This window comes from Sparus aurata, chromosome 10 (assembly GCF_900880675.1).
Source record: "Sparus aurata chromosome 10, fSpaAur1.1, whole genome shotgun sequence".
In the NCBI taxonomy this organism is placed as follows: Eukaryota; Metazoa; Chordata; class Actinopteri; order Spariformes; family Sparidae; genus Sparus; species Sparus aurata.
The window spans coordinates 5344603-5365430 of NC_044196.1; the positions used below are offsets into that span (position 1 = coordinate 5344603).

The 20828-nt window shown below is 39.8% G+C and overlaps 3 protein-coding genes across 4 annotated transcripts; 2 read left to right on the forward strand and 1 right to left on the reverse strand.

Annotated features, from left to right (window-relative positions):
- Positions 1–824: 824 nt before the first annotated feature.
- LOC115590212 (low affinity immunoglobulin gamma Fc region receptor II-like) lies at positions 825–4565 on the reverse strand. Of its 2 annotated transcripts, none has more exons than XM_030431492.1 (5): positions 4478–4565; positions 4206–4265; positions 3816–4082; positions 2800–3045; positions 825–2413 (listed from the first exon to the last, which is right to left on the reverse strand). In XM_030431492.1, the coding sequence occupies exons 1-5, from the start codon at positions 4506–4508 to the stop codon at positions 2190–2192; spliced, it is 828 nt and encodes a 275-aa protein (XP_030287352.1). In that variant the 5' UTR covers positions 4509–4565; the 3' UTR covers positions 825–2189. The 2 variants fall into 2 exon arrangements, with proteins under 2 accessions (XP_030287352.1, XP_030287351.1); XM_030431491.1 differs by having other exon boundaries at positions 4206–4314; positions 4478–4502.
- Positions 4566–6508: 1943 nt separating this feature from the next.
- On the forward strand, positions 6509–12048 carry LOC115590208 (butyrophilin subfamily 2 member A2-like). The gene is made up of 7 exons (XM_030431483.1): positions 6509–6634; positions 6718–6821; positions 7358–7469; positions 9462–9794; positions 9956–10234; positions 10329–10448; positions 10738–12048. The coding sequence occupies exons 2-7, from the start codon at positions 6801–6803 to the stop codon at positions 11379–11381; spliced, it is 1509 nt and encodes a 502-aa protein (XP_030287343.1). The 5' UTR covers positions 6509–6634; positions 6718–6800; the 3' UTR covers positions 11382–12048.
- Positions 12049–13128: 1080 nt separating this feature from the next.
- Positions 13129–16521, forward strand: LOC115590209 (butyrophilin subfamily 3 member A2-like). Its single transcript, XM_030431484.1, has 6 exons — positions 13129–13161; positions 13346–13456; positions 13621–13962; positions 14236–14511; positions 14595–14714; positions 15087–16521. Exons 2-6 carry the CDS (start codon positions 13354–13356, stop codon positions 15728–15730), a joined length of 1485 nt encoding a protein of 494 aa, XP_030287344.1. The 5' UTR covers positions 13129–13161; positions 13346–13353; the 3' UTR covers positions 15731–16521.
- The last annotated feature ends 4307 nt before the right edge of the window (positions 16522–20828 follow it).

The window sequence follows — 20828 nt, forward strand, 5'->3', positions numbered from 1 at the left end:
TGTGAGTCTATTTTCTTTTCTTTTTTTTCTCTCATCATTGTGTTGCATACTTTTGCCTGATTTTAAATCATTGTGCTGTAATATTATTTTGCCGGTAAAATGTGAGGCTGTCCTTCACTGACAGAAATAATATTTTGTACAGTATGTGTGAGCAACTGATCACAGAATGTTTATGATACATTTTTTCCTTTTATTAATGGAAAGAAGTTTATTATTTTACTCCAACTTTGCTTAGTTTAAAATGACCCATCGTTTTAAATCTAGTTTGACCCATTTGTTCACACCTGATGAGTTGTCGTATTCCTTCAGGTTACAGTAAACATCGCCCTCTGGTGGTGAGATCTACTAAAAGATGATACGCAACATAATCAATACAGTTTCTTCACAAAACAAAAGAAATCACAAGAAAACCGTGGAAATAAGGCTTCATACATTAGTTGTTATGTTACAGTTCAGACATGCTGATTGTTTTGTCACTTTTTTACATTTTTCATTTTAAATGTTTTTAAATATTTTGATAAATGACTTTCGCCTCATTGGTTAGATTTAATATTTAATATTATTTTTTGTTAACCATTAAATGGCATGTTTTTACAGAGACACTGACTGATTGTTTGTAAAAGTGTGTTGTGTGTCTCATTTCAAATGTTTGTGTGTGTGTATAGGCTCACTAAGCAATGGCAACTTTAACTTGTGTTTGCTCAGACCTAAGGAACCTCTGGAAAGGATGGTCCCCCCAAGTGATGATTCAAACTAGGTCCCCACAAATCATAAATACCTGTGGGTGTGTGTGCATAAGTAAACCATACATGGGGCTAAGTGTGTAATAACTAATAAATAGTTTAATAATAACACATTCTTTATTTCTTGAAACAATAAAACAAGAAAAGTACAGTCAATCATAGAAAACAAAAATATCCATGTTTCCCACCGTCAATCCAAGACAACACGGACGTTCTGTTGTCTTCAGCACAACCCTGGTAAATGCCCATAATTATTATGTCTTCATAAAAATGTGAACAAAAATCTTGATAAACAGAAAAATGTAAATTCTTGAAGGAATACATACACAAGTTCTAGATTTTCTTCCATAGATGGACAACGACAAATCTCTGTGATACACAAAGATGCAAATAAAATAAGTCATTTGCTGAAATACACATCTGCACACTTTAACACATTTTGCATTAGCTCTAAGCTGAAGTATAAGACTTCACTTTGAAAAAACACATCAATGCTGGTGTAAACACTGAATCACTGAAGAAAATATTTATATATACAAATAGGCCTTCTATGACATGACATGCACTGTTTTAAGTAATTCTGAACTTTTCGAGGTCAATGCCGACATAGAGTTGACTAAAAGGACTTCTCTATGTCATTCAGTTTAAATGTTAAAAAGAATAGTAACACCCTGGATATCCTTCCTCCCACAGCCCTCGTCTGTGAAACTGTTTATTTTCAAATATATCCTCGTATATAGATCACTCATCGTTCACAGGAGTTTCCTTTTTTTTTTTTGCAAGCCCCTCTAGGTATCCTTAAATTTTGCTGCAACAGAACCAATTTGTGCTTTTGTGACCAATACTGGCCTCTGCTACATTTCCTTAAAGGTGATAAGAGGGTGGGAGTCACCAGAATGTGGTTGTAGATATGGTTTAATACCTGCCTAATAGAAAAGTTGTTGCTTTTTTAAATGATGTGTGAATGAGACTGGGATGTGAAACATCGTGCTTAACCTGAAAATGACCCCCATTTTGTTTCGGTTAAGCTAATATTAACCCTCCAACAAACAGAAAGACCCTGCGAGGAGCGCCTCACCCGTCACTGTCTTTGTTTCCGTGGTTTGTGTCTTAGAAGCTTGAATTATCAGCAGCATCTGTATTATCTAAAATAAAATATAGAAGACGTATAGCAGGCCTTGTTAAAATAGGTTACATGTAGACGTGTGGTTTTTCACCTCTTCTACTTGTGAGAAAGTCTGATAATAACCCCCACACATGGTAGCAAGTCTGACTGTAAATGCACTAGTAATTTATTGAATGAAGGCTGTCCACAAGCAATTGGATCACCAACTTTAAGCTGAAGCCATATAAAATTAAGGTAAAGGTGAATTAAAGCAGGTAGGAATGTAAATGACAGCAGTTTCTGATTTTCTGATACAGGACGGAGAACTTATCAGACTTGCCTTAAGTTAACTCTTCTTTCACGCTATTGTCCGGATCGGTTTGGCATTTACCTTCGCACACTTTACATACACATACATATGTTGGTGTAACTCTGAGTTTCCCACAGTGGAGCAGTCCCACCAGCAGCAGCAGCAGAACCACCATCAAAATGGTGAATATGGTCCTTAAGATAAGGTAAGGATGACAGGACAGTTCTGAGGGCGGAGGCGTCTCTCTGTGAAGTGCTGCGAAGACAAAAATCTACATGAGAGACAGAAGTGTTTCAGTGTGTTTCATGTTGCTTTTTATAGAATTACTTGTTTGATTTTTAAATTGCGGAAAGGGTTGTCTGATAATGAGCCTTGGATCAAGCAACTTCTTGTAATGATGTAATGATTCTTGTTTCTATGTACTTATGAGTCTATTCTATTCTATTTCTTACCCTTTCATTATATTGTTTATTTTTTACTATTATCACTGTTCTTTGTAATATTACTGTCCTTTGGCTGCTGTGGCAAACACATTTCCCCGTTTGTGGGACAGTAAAGGAATGCTAATTCTGATTCTGATTCTGGATTCTGATATTCTACCATCAATCTCACAGAACAATTGATCCCTCGTTTCATCTCACCTCTAACAGCCAGCCAGCTCTCTGCTGAGTCTCCAAAGTCAGTGATGCTGCACTTGTAAAATCCTTCATCAGCTTTAGAAACATGGTGGATGGTCATCTCTCCCGTGGAGCCGGAGCCGATGAGGAAGCCATCTTTATAGAAATCAGCTATGTGGGCTGAAGAGGTCATTTTACTTCTACAGCGCAGAGTCTCAGTCTTCCCCTCCATCACAGGGAGAGCTGGACTCTCCAGGATCACACGTCCAACTAAATTAAAAGAATTCAATAGAAATTGTTCAAAATTCACTTTAATGGAACACGTCACTGTTGTGTTAGTCCATAAACTGGCATTTAGTCATTTAACTGTAGAGAAAAACTTATGAAGTGTAAACATTTAATTACAGTACACGTGAGGAGATTCTAATCAATATGACAAAAGTATGTGATTCAGATGTAAAAATGCAGATTTCAAAGTACACATTATTCAGTTTACATATGGCATGATTGTTTTTTTCTCATTTTGAAAATGCCAATCACTTGTGAAAATGTAGAATTCACATGTGAAGAAGCAAATTTAAATTTCAAGGTGCCGTGTTTCATTTCCATGAACAAATTCTAATCCAAGTGTACAAACAAGCCAGTTGCAAATTAAAATTCTAAATATGAACATTTTGATTCATACGTGAAAAAAGGCATTGACTGTGGTGTGACATTATTTTCTTTTCACTTCATGACATTTTGGTTCATATGAACAAATATTAAATAAAAAAATACTAAATATTGACTTTTTCCAATATGAATAGGATACGTTCACATGTGAATTTTTTTAGGGTAAAAATAAAACCTGGATTTAATGAAGAACAAACAATGTTATTTTGATGAGTTAATGTTCACCTTCATCACTCTTTAGAAAATGCTAAATGAAAAGATAACCTTACACTGTTACATATTTTTCAAGTCATTTATAATCAGCGAATGTTTTAACAGTCAAATATGTGTATAATGTTTCCGTGTTGACAGTTTTACTGTTTGCATACCAGTCACAGTGATGTTGACGGCGTTGCTTCTCTTTTCTCCCATTTCACACCAGTATTCTCCACTGTCTGATGTCTGAAAGGCGTTTGTAATTTTGCAGGGTCCGGTTGACTTCGACCAGTCAGGAGAACATGGTTGAACATCTTTGTCTTGGATCTTTCTCATCACTCTCCATCCAGTCAGTCCCTCCAGTCCCTCACAGCTGATCTCAATGGGATCATATTCAATGTGCTGCTGCCTGTTTGGATCAACCTGAGGGAAAGCTTCATCTACAACATATACACAGAGAAACAAATATTGATTATCATGGGACTAAATTGTCAAAAGTTTGAAATTAATTTATCTCTCTTGAACAACATAAATACAGCAATCCAAATCTGACTGCTACTTACCAGCTGTTTGAGAGCAGCTGAAGTCAACTTGTACGATGAGCAGCAACAACACCGTCACTACTGGAGAGACAAGATCATCAGCAAACCTGCCATTCAGCATCTCACCACACTGTAACGCAAAAAATGTCTGTAGTATTTTCTGCACCGTTGGCAAAGAGTTCTGAGTTTAGCGAGCACATTAACGAGTTTTCCTTCAAATTTGGATGATTCGTAATTGTTTTTGCATTAGAAATCAAGAAACTCTTCAGTTCCACATTAGAGTCAGTACTCACACAGTCTGATGCAGAGAGCTGTCACCTCCATGCTGCCTCACTTCTGACGGACTGAACCTCAAACTGAAGCAAATATATCACCAAAACAGAAGCTGCTCCTCCTCTTCCTGTTTCTGGTGTGACGAGTGAGGAAGCAGAAAGGTTCCTGGTCTCTGACAGACAGAGTTTAAATACAGCACAGTGTCAACAGGTGGTGCCAGAGCACCTGAATTTTATCACTGGATGTCCTTCTCTGAATGGGTGTTGTATCTGGGCAGATTCTTGTTTTAGGGGTTTTCCATCAAGAACAAACAAAAACCTATAAAAAAAAAAAAACGTTAAAAAAAGGAAATAAGTTATATAAAGGTAACACTACCAAAGGGTTCACTTTGTGTTGTTACCTGGTGAGGACATACAGTAAGGGCTCAGTTAACAACAGTTCTTACCGGTCTACAGGAATCAGTTACAGCAGTAGCAACAATGTCAATGTCACATATCAGCTATAACAAAATGTGTTTGCCTTAAATATGACAAGATAGAAACAACTGAAGGAATAATGTTAACAATGTTGATTTAAGGAAGTAAATTAACCTTTTCTATGATGTTAAGTTGAGTCTGTCCTCGTCAATTCAAGCTTATTTCGACTAGTCACATAATGTAACATAATGAGGGCACAACCACGCTCCGATGTGTCACTGTTACGCTAAAACAGTCCTGCTGTTTTTGGAATGATGAAATAAGTCTTTGTTTTGGGAGACGCTGACTATCGACCCATTCCGTTGTTTAGGTGTGAGGGTGCATTGTTCCTTTTACAGCCACCCAATATCCAAAATCGCCAGTTTTAATCTCCACCAATAAAGGATGCAACAGGACAGTCAGAGAAAATAACAATATCTGGCTACACAGTTTCTAAAAGTGTAGTCTAATTTATACCAACCCAAACCACAAGATGTCAAAGAGAAGCAGCAGCACTATATTTTAAGTGATAGTCGAGCTATTCTAGCTTATTTGAGATTGTGCTGAAATGATTATCTAATGAGCAATAACACAAGTCATGCAGGTGTTATAGGCTGTGGCTTACCCAGAGTTTATCACAGTCTACACATCAGGTCTTGGGTTCATATTTTGACAGAATGTTTGTTACTGCAGCATGCACCAATAAAGAGTGTTTAATGTGTTAGTTAGTGTAAATGACACCAGCATCACTCTCTTTGTCTCTGTCTCAGACTCATTCACTGTCTTTGCCCTCTGCAGAATATCAGCCTCATGTCTGACCACATGCACATTTATGTAAACTGTTTAAAACCTAAGCCTCAAACAGGCCGCCCGCTTTAGTTTTTTTGTTTTTTTTTTGCTGTAAAAGTGTCAGAAAATGTTCTATGAGTAAGTGCTTTTGCCCCCTTTCCAGGATTACTTCAGCTTTCAATATCGGGCAGTTGTTTGATATTGTATGTTTGAGTGTGTAATTTACCTTTAAAGGGGAGGAAAACACAAAACACAAGTGGATGTACAGGTTTTTAGTGAAGTAGAAACTGTAACTGCACATAGACTAAATGTTACACATGTTCAATTTGATATTCCAACTATAAAACATCTGTCCAAGAGAGTTTGTGAGCCTTGGCCTCATAGTTTTGATTGTTTGGCCTGTTTTCCTGAAGAATGTCAGGGTGTTTTTTGGCCTTTGTTTTACTCTCTGGGGTAGTTCCTGTCCAGCTGCAGATCCAGACTCACATTACACTCCTCCTCCTTGCTGGCTCTCTGGGATTTGCCTTGCCCGTTGTTTGTTAACCTTAATGAAGCCAGAGTCTCTACTTTCAGGAACCATTACAATTTTTTTTAATAGCAAAAATGGTCTAGAATTTACAGTAATAAGAACAGCACATGTAAAATCCTGTCTGCGACGACGACAGTGTTGTCAAAGGGTTAACCAAGAGACACTCTGACCTTTTCACCCTCTAATGTTATCACTCACATTTCTCCTGAAGCAGCTTCTTGGTTACAGCCCCATCTGCTGTTGACTCAGTGCTACTGCAGTCTGTTGTTCACAGCTCAGTTGGGGGAAGGTCCACCATTCATTCCCAGAGTGAGAAAACGAAAGTACAGCTGGAGGACAAACAGAACACGTGACCATTTCCAGTTAACCGGACTAACGCTGCTCTGTGATATGAGACAGTCGGGGTAAGTCACTGTGGATTCGTGCATTTGATTCTTCATTTAACTCTTAACTCGTTATCTGTTAACAGATCTTATCTGAATTACAGAGGCTGTGGTGAAAGTACACGTGATTTTATCTGAGGCTGTTAGTCTGGACTTTGACAGTGCGGCCTGCTATTTGAGTCGAGACATGGTGACGCAAGTGAAACAGGTGTGTAGCCTGAATCTCGTACTTATAACTTGTAATGGATTATTTTGGAGACATTTCTTACATGCCGTTGTGATTATTTATAGCCCTGTATCTAGATTCATAGTGCAATCTTCATCTGCAAACAAATTTTGTTCTACCGAACCGTTGCATAAAGAATATTTTATGACATGAGGCGTGTTGTAACTTTGGATCAAGTGGAAGATTAAAGTGATTTGCAAAGTATGTAAAATATGAAGGAGTGACTGTCTGTTGTTGTATCAGTGAATGGCTTCTCTAATCTGCGACCAATCACAGCATTTTACCTTCTTTTTAACATATTCATTCCTAGCATTCCTCTGGTTTGAACTACAGTGTTTGGTTTCATTTATACAAGTTTATCACAATGTTTAGGTTACAAAAACAGCTCAACCAGCAGCGTGGTCACTGAATGGCTGAAGGCAGTTTACACAGCTTCAGTTTTATAACACTGCACACAGGCGTAGTCTCTTTAACTGATTACATATTTTAGAGTTGACTAATTTTTTTTTTTTTTTCAGAACTGCAGGATGATTCCCATGAAGGAGAGACTCCTCCTCAGACCTCAGCTCAGTGGTGTCCCTGCATTAATCTTGCATCACACTGTTTTTATCCTTTTCCTGACATGTGCAGGTAAATTACACGCAACAAACACATAACTTTAACATAATGGTTGCATGAACGTTGATAGTAAATGATAATATAAAATATAATGCAGTGGAATTCTACAGAAGGGCACACTGTAGACAGAATCACTGTCATCATGATGTCATAGTAACAACACGAACATCCGGGTATAAAACTGGTGTTGATTTGCATTGTTGAGAACTGTGAAAACTGTCAACTTCGTTTTTTCCTGTTGTCTTTTTCAGTGACTGCAGGCCTAAGTTAGTGTCATGCTGAGGAGAGGCTCTTCTATATATACATACATATAGTAGGGGTGGGTAAAAATATCGATTCACCAATGCATTACATTATATTTTTTTCCAATTCAATATCGATTCATAAAATCCTCTGAATCGATTCGGGCAAGCGACCACCTGCTGTCCCTCACCGGACCTCTCGGCCCCCGCCTCAGGCAGCTAAGAGGGCCTCGCCTGTGACCTTGCTCGAGGGTCGGAGGGTGATGCGCCGTAGAAACACCGTCCGAGCTGTGGAGGCGGGTAGCCGAGATCTGACGTACCGCTCTTTCGGAGACTAGCCCTTTTTAGATAGAAAAGGCAGCACATTTGCTCTAAAACGGAGGCGTAATATTTCTCCTTTTCCAAAAGCCGCCTCTGAGGTAGGCGTAAACATGTGACGTGACGTGAAGCCCGAAGTTGGGCTGTGAACCATGACAACACATTTGTCTACAAAATAAGAGCTTTACATTGCACCCCATTGGAGTTTAGAACTGGGTTCTTAGCGGGGGGCTTTTAATTTGAAAGTAGCGACCGTTCTTAGCTTGCCGACACAACAACAAGCTAACACAACCAAACAGCTACAGAGACCGAGGAGATGCTGCATCTCCTGGATCTCAGCGGCTGTCCAGTTGTTCATCTTAATGTCCGCGGATGACATGATGGACTGACTGCTGTGATCAGCTGTTTCCTGGTTTTAAAACTCCCCGGCTGTGGGTCGAACAACAGTGCAGGTCATCCACACCTCCGCCCACCTCACGCAGAGGCCGGCACATTTCCGCCTCGTTTTTAGATAGCAGGCGAGGCGGAAATAAGTGTACCCTCCGAGGTGGAAAATCGGCGGACCAAAACAGACCCCCAAATGGTTTCTGTAAACTCCCAGCGCAGCCGGTCTCACCCTGGCTGCTGCACCTTGCGCCAGCGAGTAGCGCTCTCCTCCGGGGAGAGGGGGGGGTCAGTGTCAACGTTTACCCCCTCGTGTCTCGCCGGAGGGCAGAGGGACGGCAGTCATGTCAATGTTTATTTCAGACAAAAATTAACCATGCAGTCCCAGAAACAATGGCACTTTCTCAGCTTAACTATGGTTGCACTATTTTATATCTAAACACATTGAGTACCTTTGTTTACATTTCATTTCGAACTAGAACTTACTAGAAGTAAGATTTATAATTTAAGATGACTTTTTTAAATTAAAAAATTATCAACAGGTACTCTGATGAATTACTTGTGTATTACTACTTATTACTGAATTGATATTGAAGCATTTAAGTCAGTATTGAATTGAATCGATATTGAATCGGATTGCAACCGAAAGAATCGAATCAAATTGAATCGTGAGGTTCTTAACAATACCCAGCCCTAACATATAGGAGAAATAGCCAAGAACAGTGTCTGTACAGTACAACAAGACACTTTGAAGAGGTGAGCATTTGTTTCTGAGGTGTTCTGTTTTCTGAGTTTTGAGAATCTTGGGAGATTCAAGATGTTGATAGCGGTTGATAATGAGATGAGATGTTGTGTCATCATCCTGCTATTTTTACTTGTCACCACAGTTCATTAGATGTTAGTTGCATATTTATATATTCTGGTCTCACTTTTACATAGTTGTGTTAATCAGTCAAGCCTAAATTATTCAAATGATACTGAAAATATTTGTGTACTAAACTATACTTTGTGAAGAAATACAAGAGGTATTAACGAAAAATACATGCTTTTTTCCCCTCAGGTGAGTCATCTCAGCCAATAGTGGCCATGATGGGTGATGACATAGTTTTGCCATGTCAAATGGAACATGCTGTGGATGCCAGCGGTCTGACTGTGGAGTGGTCAAGACCCGACCTGGAACCCAGATTTGTCCATTTGAGGCGAGACAGTGTGGAGCTGGTGCTTGAGAAGAATCCATTGTACAAGGGAAGAACGTCACTGTCCACCAACAGACTGAAGCGTGGAGACATTTCACTGAAACTCTCCACAGTGAAAGTGTCTGATGAGGGAACATACAGAGGCTTTGTTCCCACAAGTGGTACGCCGACAGACTGTGTGATTCAGCTCACTGTAGGTAAGTTGAACTATAATCTGTGTTGCACTTATAAAAACTATAATAATCCTGCAGAGGTATACATGCATTACATAGTCCCATGATACTCAGAAATTGTACTTTATCACTTGAAATGTAAAGAAAATCTTATAGAACAGGTAACTCTTTAAACTCTTTTCTAGGTTCTGTTTCCTTCCCTGACATAAAGATCTCGAAAGTCAGCAATGGAGTGCTGTTAGTATGTAAATCCGAAGGTTGGTATCCAGAACCTGAGGTGTTCTGGCTGGACGGTGAGGGAAACCTCCTCTCTGCTGGACCTACAGAGACAGTCAGAGGTCCTGATGACCTCTATACTGTCAGCAGCAGAGTGACTGTGGAGAAGAGACACAGCAACAGCTTCACCTGTAGAGTCCAACAGAACCACATCAACCAGACCAGAGAGGCACTCATACATGTTCCAGGTAGTGAATGGTATTATTGATGTTATCACTTTATTAGTTGGATACAATCTTGTCTTAACAACACATATGGATTTTCTTTCTTTTTAAATTTCAGATGAACTCTTGCTGGTCCAGTCCAGTTCTGCTGTTCGGATCTCCATCTGCCTCGCTGTGTGCGTCGTGTCCATTTGTATAGCTTTGTTCATTGTGTGGAGAGGGCGACAAAACACAATCAGTAAGTCACAACTTGAACATTAACTACTTTTTCCAGACTTGAAGTTACTTTCACATAGAGCTGGGCATTATATTGATAGTATGTGATGATCAATCTGTTCAGATTGTGGTAAGAATTATATCATGATAGAACAAATTATAAGTGATACCAGTGATACAGTTTAGTAATGTGATTTCCTGACCTGTTCTACTTCTAATCTTCTAATCCTGCTCTGAGACTTGTGTGTACACACTTCATCATCCCTACAATATTGTTACAATATAGTCTAATGTTCATGTTTTTTCCACAGAAACCATAGAAACCAAAACCAGCAGCGATGAACTTCAGCCACTGATGGACAGAGAGAAGCTCATGACAGGAAGTGACAAAATACATTATCTGGAGAACACAAAGGCTAAACTTGATGAGGACTTACAGAAGACTGAGGGAGAACTGGAACATGTAACACATGTGATTAAAACATTGATAAACCAGAAGGAGAATCTGGACAAGCAGAAAGAGAAACTCATCGCACTGCAGCAGGAGGAGAAGACACTGATAGAGCAGAAGGAGGAGGGGTTGAAGAAGAAACGAATGATGCAAGAAGACAAAAAAAAACAGAAGCACGAAAAAACCAAGAAGTATCTGGAGAACACAAAGGAAGAACATGTGGAACTGTTGGTGAACACAAACAGTCTATTGAAGACAACAGGTGATCTGATAACTGAGATGGTAGAAAGGAAGGGAAAACTAGAGAGAGATATGGAGCAGATACGTAGAAAGCTGAAAGAGACGGAGAGACTGAGAGAAGAGACGGAGAGACTGAGAGAAGAGACTGAGAGGAAACTTCAGTCAGAGCAGGCAGAGACAGAATATGAAATAAATGATCCATCATCCTGTGGTGGTACTGGCAGTAAAATGCTTACAGACCAGCTCCAACCTACAAAACAATAGAAACAAAGAACATGTAACTCCAGAGGGGATGCATAATGTCAGCTACTTGGACAATTAACAACAAACAAATGCATCTTTAGGGATAATCAAAGTGAAATGTGCTCCTACAAGCTCTGAAGTCCCCAGTGAAATAAAACGTTAGGGTCTTGGGTTTAAGGGGTTCAGTTAAGATAATATGGAAAACAAAAGAAACCTGTAGACGTCCTGCTGTTTGCAAAGTAACCAACACTTACACAAGCAACCCGCCCATGTTCATCTGAACCAAGGCAGAGTGCTGTCTGTTTCATATTCACTGTATAATGTTCTATAATTAGTGAAGCTGATTCCTCCTTCACTAACATTAATAACACTGTGTACAGTTTGTGTGATTATTATCCCAAATGATTAATAGTACTCTGTATCACTTCTTTTTCTTCTGTTTTTAATGGTTAATTTTAAACTTGTGCATATTTAGATTGAAATACTTACATTTGTTCAAGGGATTTTTAACATGTTTACAAAGATTTCATCTTCTGTCTCTCTATGAGCTCAAAGCTAAAATAGGAAAACATTTTTGCAGTTGTAGTTTCTGATGCTTGAGAATGATTGATTGTTCTGTATCACTTAAACATGTTGTCTTTTGTTGTTTTGTTTTTTCACGAGCTTTCTGGTTAAAACATTTGTATTTTGTGATTTAGATAGTTTTTTTTTTTTTTTACTTTTTTGGATATGCATGTGAATGAATTAACTATATAAGTGTTGAACTGTAAATAAATGAATTAATAAACCAAACTCATAAACCCTAAAGCTGTATCTCTGTAATATATACATAAAGACAAAACAGGTGAAGTTATTATGATGAAAGAAACATCTAAATATTTCTAATGTTTCAGAATAAATGTGTTTTCAAATGAAATACCATAAACTAGAGGACCAGTCAAGATGATGTACACACTGAGAGGGACATTGAACATCTTGTTTAACCAGAACTAATCTGACTTTCTATGTTGATATTGTCTTTACTGTAATGTCTAAAACAAAACATAGAAGAGTAAAGCTTGTCTTCAGAAACAGAGTCACGTCCCCCTCTGAGGTCTTAAACCTTTTCTGCCTCTGTATGTTTATAATCACTACACACAGTAACAAGACAGGCAGATATGATCACATCTGGAGGGATGCCAAACCCAGCAAGGCATGCTGGGATATGAACTGCTTTCTTACATCTTTAACCAAAGTGTCATCCAATAAACTACCCTCAGTGTCACCTGTCATTTACTCTTCTGTTTCATTCAGTTTGTTACCTTTGCATTTGAGTGGACGTCTATGATTTTGTTATAACTCCAACATTAACAAGTTTAAAACAGTCCTGAAGGAGAGGTCAGTATCACATCAGTGATCTGAGGGGGGATGGGCCTCTATGCACTCCTGAAAAGACACACACATAAAACCATAGTGTTATGGCTTGATATTTTACGTGAATATCTAAAATTGGATCTAAAGACAGTATAAGTGTTCATGGTGTATTTTGTTAGACTAGTGACTGATTTGTCAACTGGATAAAGCTCAATAAATGATCAGATCTTGACATACAGCACATCAGTGCATCATAAATACTTTTAAATCATGTCACAATGAAGTGAAAATGCAGCAGTTGATATAAAATATGGACATATTATTGTACTGGAGAGCTGCAGCAGAACAGCAGAGAAACTTAAAAGTTTGTCACACAGGACCACTCCCTGTCGTCTGGGGAAACCACTTTCTGTTTAGTCGTCTGTGGTGTGACTATTCACCGTAAGAGGTATGTAAGCTTTTATGAATATCATTATTGTCTTCTGTGCTTTTTTAAACAAAAGTTTACTGACACTTGATCTAAAAGAAATCAAAAATTATCTCTAGAGTGAGGAAAAAACAGATTATAGCGTGAGAGCTAAAAATGTCGGACCACTTCCTGAATGTCTGAAAGCTGTTTGAACAAACCACAGAAGTCCAGATGTTTCAGCTGAAGGATGGACGATCCCTCGAGCTCTGTACCTTCAGAGTTCTGCTTTTCCATCACACTGTTGTCCTGCTTCTTCTAACACACTGCTGTACAGGTAACTCACAATCACACCTGTCCCTCTAAAGTTAATACAAAGTCAGTGAAGGTAAAAACGTGTTGGATCTGTTTCATAAAGTCTTTTTTGATTGATTGTTGCATCAGATGAATGTAGCTCAATTCTCTTTTCCTCTTACTTACACATTTAACTACACCTCCCAGGTCACCCTCAGGTAATTGGTCCACCTCGGCCAGTATTGGCATTCGTTGGTGATGACATCATTCTGCCATGTCATCTGGAACCTGCCACAGATGTTGCTTCCACAGCTGTGGAGTGGACGCGACCTGATCTGAAACCCAGATTTGTCCATCTGTGGCGTTCTGGTCAAGAACTTCTAGGTGATCAGCATCCGTCCTACTCGGGAAGAACATCGCTGTTCACCAACAAACTGAAGCACGGAGACATTTCACTGAAACTGTCCAGAGTCAAGCTGTCTGATAAGGGAACATACAGGTGCTTCATTCCCACAATGAATATAGACTCAACTGTGAAGCTTGTCTTTGGTGAGTGAGCACGTTTATTGTTACATTTATTCATCCACAGTCAGATAATCCTGCACTGGAGCTGGAACCATGCTGCCATCTTGTGTATGAATAGTGAATCTGCTTTGAGTATTTATGAATTATGTGTATTGCCTAAATTATTACATGTTCTATGTTGACATGCAGCCAGCAGTTAAAGCTTGATGAGGTACATGAGGCGTACCAGTGAAAGTGCAGAATTAAGATTGTACCTTACCACTTGAAATGTAAAAAAGAAATCTTAATCTCCTCTAGATTCTGTTTCCTTCCCCGACATGAAGATCGCTAAAGTCAGCAATGGAGTGTTGTTAGTATGTAAATCCAAAGGCTGGTATCCAGAACCTGAGGTGTTCTGGCTGGACGGTGAGGGAAACCTCCTCTCTGCTGGACCTACAGAGACAGTCAGAGGTCCTGATGACCTCTATACTGTCAGCAGCAGAGTGACTGTGGAGAAGAGACACAGCAGGATCACCTGTAGAGTCCAACAGAACCACATCAACCAGACCAGAGAGACACTCATACATGTTCCAGGTAGAAAAAATGATTTACTTATATAAAGATGTAGTCTGACTATTTAAACTCGCTTAAGTCTCTTTTGTGTTTTCTAATTTCAGATGAACTCTTTTTGGTCGAGTCCAGTTTTGCTGTTCGTGTCTCCATCTGCGTCGCTGTGTGTGTCACGTCCATTTCTGCAGCTCTCTTCATTGTGTGGAGAGGGCGACAAAACACAACCAGTAAGTTGGAAAAACTGTTCTTTTCACTTTCTCCCCTGCTGCTTCTCAATATCTTTAAAGAGACTGCAGATTCACCACAGATGTTGATATACGCTACTTTACCTTCATTGTGTAGCCAGTGGTGTAAAGAATTCATCACACAGCTTTTATTTATTTATTGTAGTTAAAAATAAATATATTTATTGTTTCAGATTCGGGTAACTATTATATCATGAAATGTCATAAGTGATGTTTTTACATCTGTGACAGTTTAGTAATGTGATCTCCTGAACTGTTCTACTTCTAATCCTGCTCTGAGACGTGTCTGTACCCACTTCATCATCCCTACAATATTGTTACAATATAGTCTAATGTTCATGTTTTTTTCCACAGAAACCATAGAAACCAAAACCAGCAGCGATGAACTTCAGCCACTGATGGACAGAGAGAAGCTCATGACAGGAAGTGACAAAATACATTATCTGGAGAACACAAAGGCTAAACTTGATGAGGACTTACAGAAGACCGAGGGAGAACTGGAACATGTAACACAGGTGATTAAAACATTGACAAACCAGAAGGAGAATCTGGACAAGCAGAAAGAGAAACTCATCGCACTGCAGCAGGAGGAGAAGATACTGATAGAGGAGAAGGAGGAGAGGATGAAGAGGATACGAAGGCTGCAAGAAGACAAAAAAAATCAGAAGCACGACAAAACCAAGAAGTATCTGGAGAACACAAAGGAAGAACATGTGAAACTGTTGGTGAACACTAACAATCTATTGAAGACAACAGGTGATCTGATAACTGAGATGGTAGAAAGGAAGGGAAAACTAGAGAGAGATATGGAGCAGATACGTAGAAAGCTGAAAGAGACTGAGAGACTGAGAGAAGAGACTGAGAGACTGAGAGAAGAGACTGAGAGGAAACTTCAGTCAGAGCAGGAAGAGACAGAATATGAAATAAATGATCCATCATCCTGTGGTGATACTAGCAGTAAAATGCTTACAGACCAGCTCCAACCTACAAAACAATAGAAACAAAGAACATGTAACTCTAGAGGGGATGCATAATGTCAGCTACTTGGACAATAAACCAACAAACAAATGCATCTTTAGGGATAATCAAAGTGAAATGTGCTCCTACAAGCTCTGAAGTCCCCAGAGTAATAAAACGTTAGGGTCTTGGGTTTAAGGGGTTCAGATAAGATAATATGGAAAACAAAAGAAACCTGTAGACGTCCTGCTGTTTGCAAAGTAACCAACACTTACACAAGCAACCTGCCCATGTTCATCTGAACCAAGGCAGAGTGCTGTCTGTTTCATATTCACTGTATAATGTTCTATAATTAGTGAAGCTGATTCCTCCTTCACTAACATTAATAACACTGTGTACAGTTTGTGTGATTATAATACCAAATGATTAATAGTACTCTGTATCACTTCTTTTTCTTCTGTTTCTAACAGTTCATTTTAAACTTGTTCATATTTAGATTGAAATACTTAAATTTATTTGACAAATTTTGAATACATTTTTCAAAGATTTCATGTTCTATTGGAGAACATTTTTGCAGTTGTAGTTCCTGAAGCTTGAGAATGACTGATTGTTCTGTATTACTTAAACATGTTGCCTTTTGTTGTTTTGTTTTTTAATGAACTTGCTTTCTGGTTAAGAAGTGTGCATTTTGTGTTCATATATTTTGTCATATAAATCTCTCATGTCATGTTTTTATAAAAAAAAAACGTTTTTAACTGTGCATGTGAAGGAATTAACCGTGTATGTGATGAACGTTAAATAGATTAATTAATAAACCCAACTCATTAACCCTAAACTGGTATATCTGCGATGTTTAAATATAAACAAGACAGGTGAAGTTATCATGCTGAAAGAAACATCTTAATATCTCTGTTTCAGAAAAAAGATGTTTTCAAATGAGACACCATAAACTAGAGCAGTGGTTCCCAACCTTTTTTCCTTGAAGCCCCCCTTGCCTGTGTCCAAGACAAGCCAGGCCCCCCCAACCCACATACACTAAAACAGGGGTTCTCAACCTTTTGCAAGCTGCCCCCCCCCCCCCCCCCAAAGCTGGTTCATTGCAGTTGGCCCCCCCCCTCCACACACACACACACACACACACACACACAGGGCCCATGAAGGAAGAAGAAAAATCACAACAAAAACAGCTGTCCAGAATTGCCACAGGCCCTGTTTTCGTGAATGAAACATCTGGGGGCGGGTCGGTAAGGTAACGCTGAGTGGCCTTGATGCCTGTCAGTCATGATGAGTCGCGTCTCGTCACCTCTCTGCTGTGTCTGCAGTTGAGCACTGTGATGCGTCTCCCTCCCCGGCCGGGAGAGTTATTATACCGTAAAATACCAAATAATAGTCGGGGCATTTATTTGTGTCAATCACTGAACAGATCAGGCATTTATTTGGGACAGGCGTTTAATTCCTTCCTCTCACAAATCCGGAATGAAAATGTCACAAACTTCTCCAGCTTCTCGGTGAATTCTCTGGCATCCTTCTGCAAGTGAAGTTGTTGCAGTGGAGGAAACGATTCAGCCAACCAGCACTCGCTGCAAACTCCTCCTCTCTGCTGTCACTCACGGTGGCGTACATTTGTTTCTCCATCACCCTGATCATTTTGCGGGACACTCTCTCGTGGCGTGCCCGTTTGCTGATAACTCATCCCCGCATGTTTATCTCAGGCTCCTCGCTAGCCTTCTTCCTCCCTCCAGCAGGCAGTCTGGCAATGTTGCTGTCCTCCTCGGACAGAAGCTGAAGCTCCGTTTGATTTTTTCGCCCATCTCTCACTCTCTTGGGGCCGACAGAGAAACGTCTAGCGGCACTCTCGAGTTTTCCTCTGCATATTTTACGAGAGAAAGTTTGAATTTCAAGTCGTACTTTTTATTTTTTGCTGCACCGGAGCCATGGCGATCATCAATGTGATGCTGACTGACAGGAAGCAAGCACAATATGTGAAGAAGGCGAAGAAGAAAAACGTGCAGTGTCAGTGGTCACGTCTTCTTCCTTGATAAAAAAAATAAATGAATTACACCCAGCATTTATTTGGTTATTTATCAAAATATACACCTGCACTCTGCGTTTAAAGGGACTGTGGTTAATTGAAGGCCGGCTATTATTTGGTAATATAAGGTACATTTACACCCCGCTCTGTAAGCCTGGGCTGGGACGGCGGCGGCCATGCGCATCCTGGACGCGGAGTGGTGTGTGTCTCCTCTCTGCTCTGACTGCAGGCTGGACTGCTGCGCGAGGTACTGAGAGACTGACCGCCTGTGAGCGCTTTTGGACGGGGAAGAGACTCACGGCAGCACCCGCTGCTCGTCGAGCACAGTAACTGCAGAGTGATACGTGCTTTTAAGTCAGAGTCTCCAAACACCACAAAAGTTTCCAGTAACACCAGTAAAAGATAGATTTGTCGGTAGACGCTTTTGACATAAAAATCGCCATACGGATGATTTGTTTGTGTGTTTAATAGTCCAACCACTTGCATGTCGACATGGGGGGAATTTTCGTGATTTTTTTTTCTTCTCCCATCCTGTAACCTACTCGCGCCCCCCCTGGAGAGTGTCCGCGCCCCCCCAGGGGGGCGGGCCCCACCGGTTAAGAACCACTGAACTAGAGGACCAGTCAAGATGGTTAACACACTGAGAGGGACATGAAACATCTTGTTTTACCAAAACTAATCTGACTATTCTATGTTAATATTTTCTTTACTGTGATGTCTGAAACAAAGCCTAGAAGAGAAAGTAAAGCTTGTCTTTGGAAACAGAGTCATGTGGCCCTCTGAGGTCTTAAACCTTTTCTGCCTCTGTCTGTTTATAATCACTGCACACAGTAACAAGACAGGCAGATATGATCACATCTGGAGGGATGCCAAACCCAGCAAGGCATGCTGGGATATGAACTGCTTTCTTACATCATTAACCAAAGTATCATCCAATAAACTACCCTCAGTGTCACCTGTCATTTACTCTTCTGTTTCATTCAGTGTGTTTGTTACCTTTGCATTTGAGTGGACGTCTATGATTTTGTTATAACTCCAACATTAACAAGTTTAAAACAGTCCTGAAGGAGAGGTCAGTGCAACAGCAGTGATCTGAGGGGGGATGGGCCTCTATGCACTCCTGAAAAGACACACACACATAAAACCATAGTGTTGTGGCTTGATATTTTACTTGAATATCTAAAATTAGATATTTGTTAGACTAGTGACTAATTTGTCAGCTGGATAAAGTTCAATAAATGATCAGATCTTGACATACAGCACATCAGTGCATCAAAATACTATTAAATCATGTCATAATGTAGTAAAAATGCAGCATTTAATATGAAATGAGGATACATTATTGTACTACAGAGCTGCAGCAGAACAGCAGAGAAACTTAAAAGTTAATCACACAGTGTAACACTCCTTATCATCTGGGGGAATGTCCACTTTCTGTTTAGTCGTCTGGATTGTGACACTTCACTGCTCGCCGTAACAGGTTTGTAAGCTTTTATGAATATGATTATTATCTTCTTTGCTTTTCTTAAACAACGGTTTACTTAATCCAAATGAAATGAAAAATCATTTCTAGAGTAAGAAAAACAGATCAAACCGTGAGAGCAAAATACTTCCTGAAAGTCTGAAAGCTGTTGGAAGAAACCAGATACGTGTGTGAGAGTCACAAATCACTGAAAGAATCTAATATATTTTAGTCACTGGAGTAGAAGTGCAAAGTTTGCTGTAAAATCAAAGTCAACTAAATGTGACTAATTTTCAGTGAAACAACACTTTACCAAAGAATAAAATCAAAAGATGTATGATGTTCAAATTGATTTAATTGTACAGTCAGGCCTGAGGTTGCAAATGCAAAACTATTTTCTATTTTCCTTCGTTATTTATTAGCATGTTTTACGTTCACGTGATCATCTTTGAATGCCAACCTGATGAGTTTGTAAACTTGTAGGATTTTCAGAGTCCAGATGTTTCAGCTGAAGGATGGACGATCCCTTGAGCTCTGTACCTTTAGAGTTCTGCTTTTCCATCACACTGTTGTCCTGCTTCTTCTAACACACTGCTGTACAGGTAACTCACAATCACACCTGTTCCTCTAAAGTTAATACAAAGTCAGTGAAGGTAAACATTTGTTGGATCTGTTTCATGAAGTCTTTTTTGATTGATTGTTGCATCAGATGGATGTAGCTCAATTCTCTTTTCCTCTTACTTACACATTTAACTACACTTCCCAGATCACCGTCAGGTAATTGGTCCACCTCGGCCAGTATTGGCATTCGTTGGTGATGACATCATTCTGCCATGTCATCTGGAACCTGCCACAGATGTTGCTTCCACAGCTGTGGAGTGGACTCGACCTGATCTGAAACCCAGATTTGTCCATCTGTGGCGTTCTGGTCAAGAACTTCTAGGTGATCAGCATCCGTCCTACTCGGGAAGAACATCGCTGTTCACCAACAAACTGAAGCACCGAGACATTTCACTGAAACTGTCAAGCTGTCTGATAAGGGAACATACAGGTGCTTCATTACCACAATGAATATAGACTCAACTATGAAGCTTGTCTTTAGTGAGTGAGCATGTTTATTGTTACATTTATTCATCCACAGTCAGGTTAATCCTGCACTGGAGCTGGAACCATGCTGCCATCTTGTGTATGAATGGTGAAGATGCTTTGAGTATTTTATGAATTCCTTGTAATGCCTGAATTATTATATGTTGACCCGCAGTTCAAGCTTCATGAGCAGCATGAGGTGTGCGAGTGTATAAAGTGCACATAGAGCTGAACATGAATCGTCAGGCTCTTTGAAGACATATCGATATGAACTCATTTTTCTCCTGCTTTAGGTTCGGTCTCCTCACCTGATCTCTAAAGTCAGTAATGGAGTCCTGTTAGTATGTAAATCCAAAGGTTGGTATCCAGAACCTGAGGTGTTCTGGCTGGACGGTGAGGGAAACCTCCTCTCTGCTGGACCTACAGAGACAGTCAGAGGTCCTGATGACCTCTATACTGTCAGCAGCAGAGTGACTGTGGAGAAGAGACACAGCAACAGCTTCACCTGTAGAGTCCAACAGAACCACATCAACCAGACCAGAGAGGCGCAGATACATGT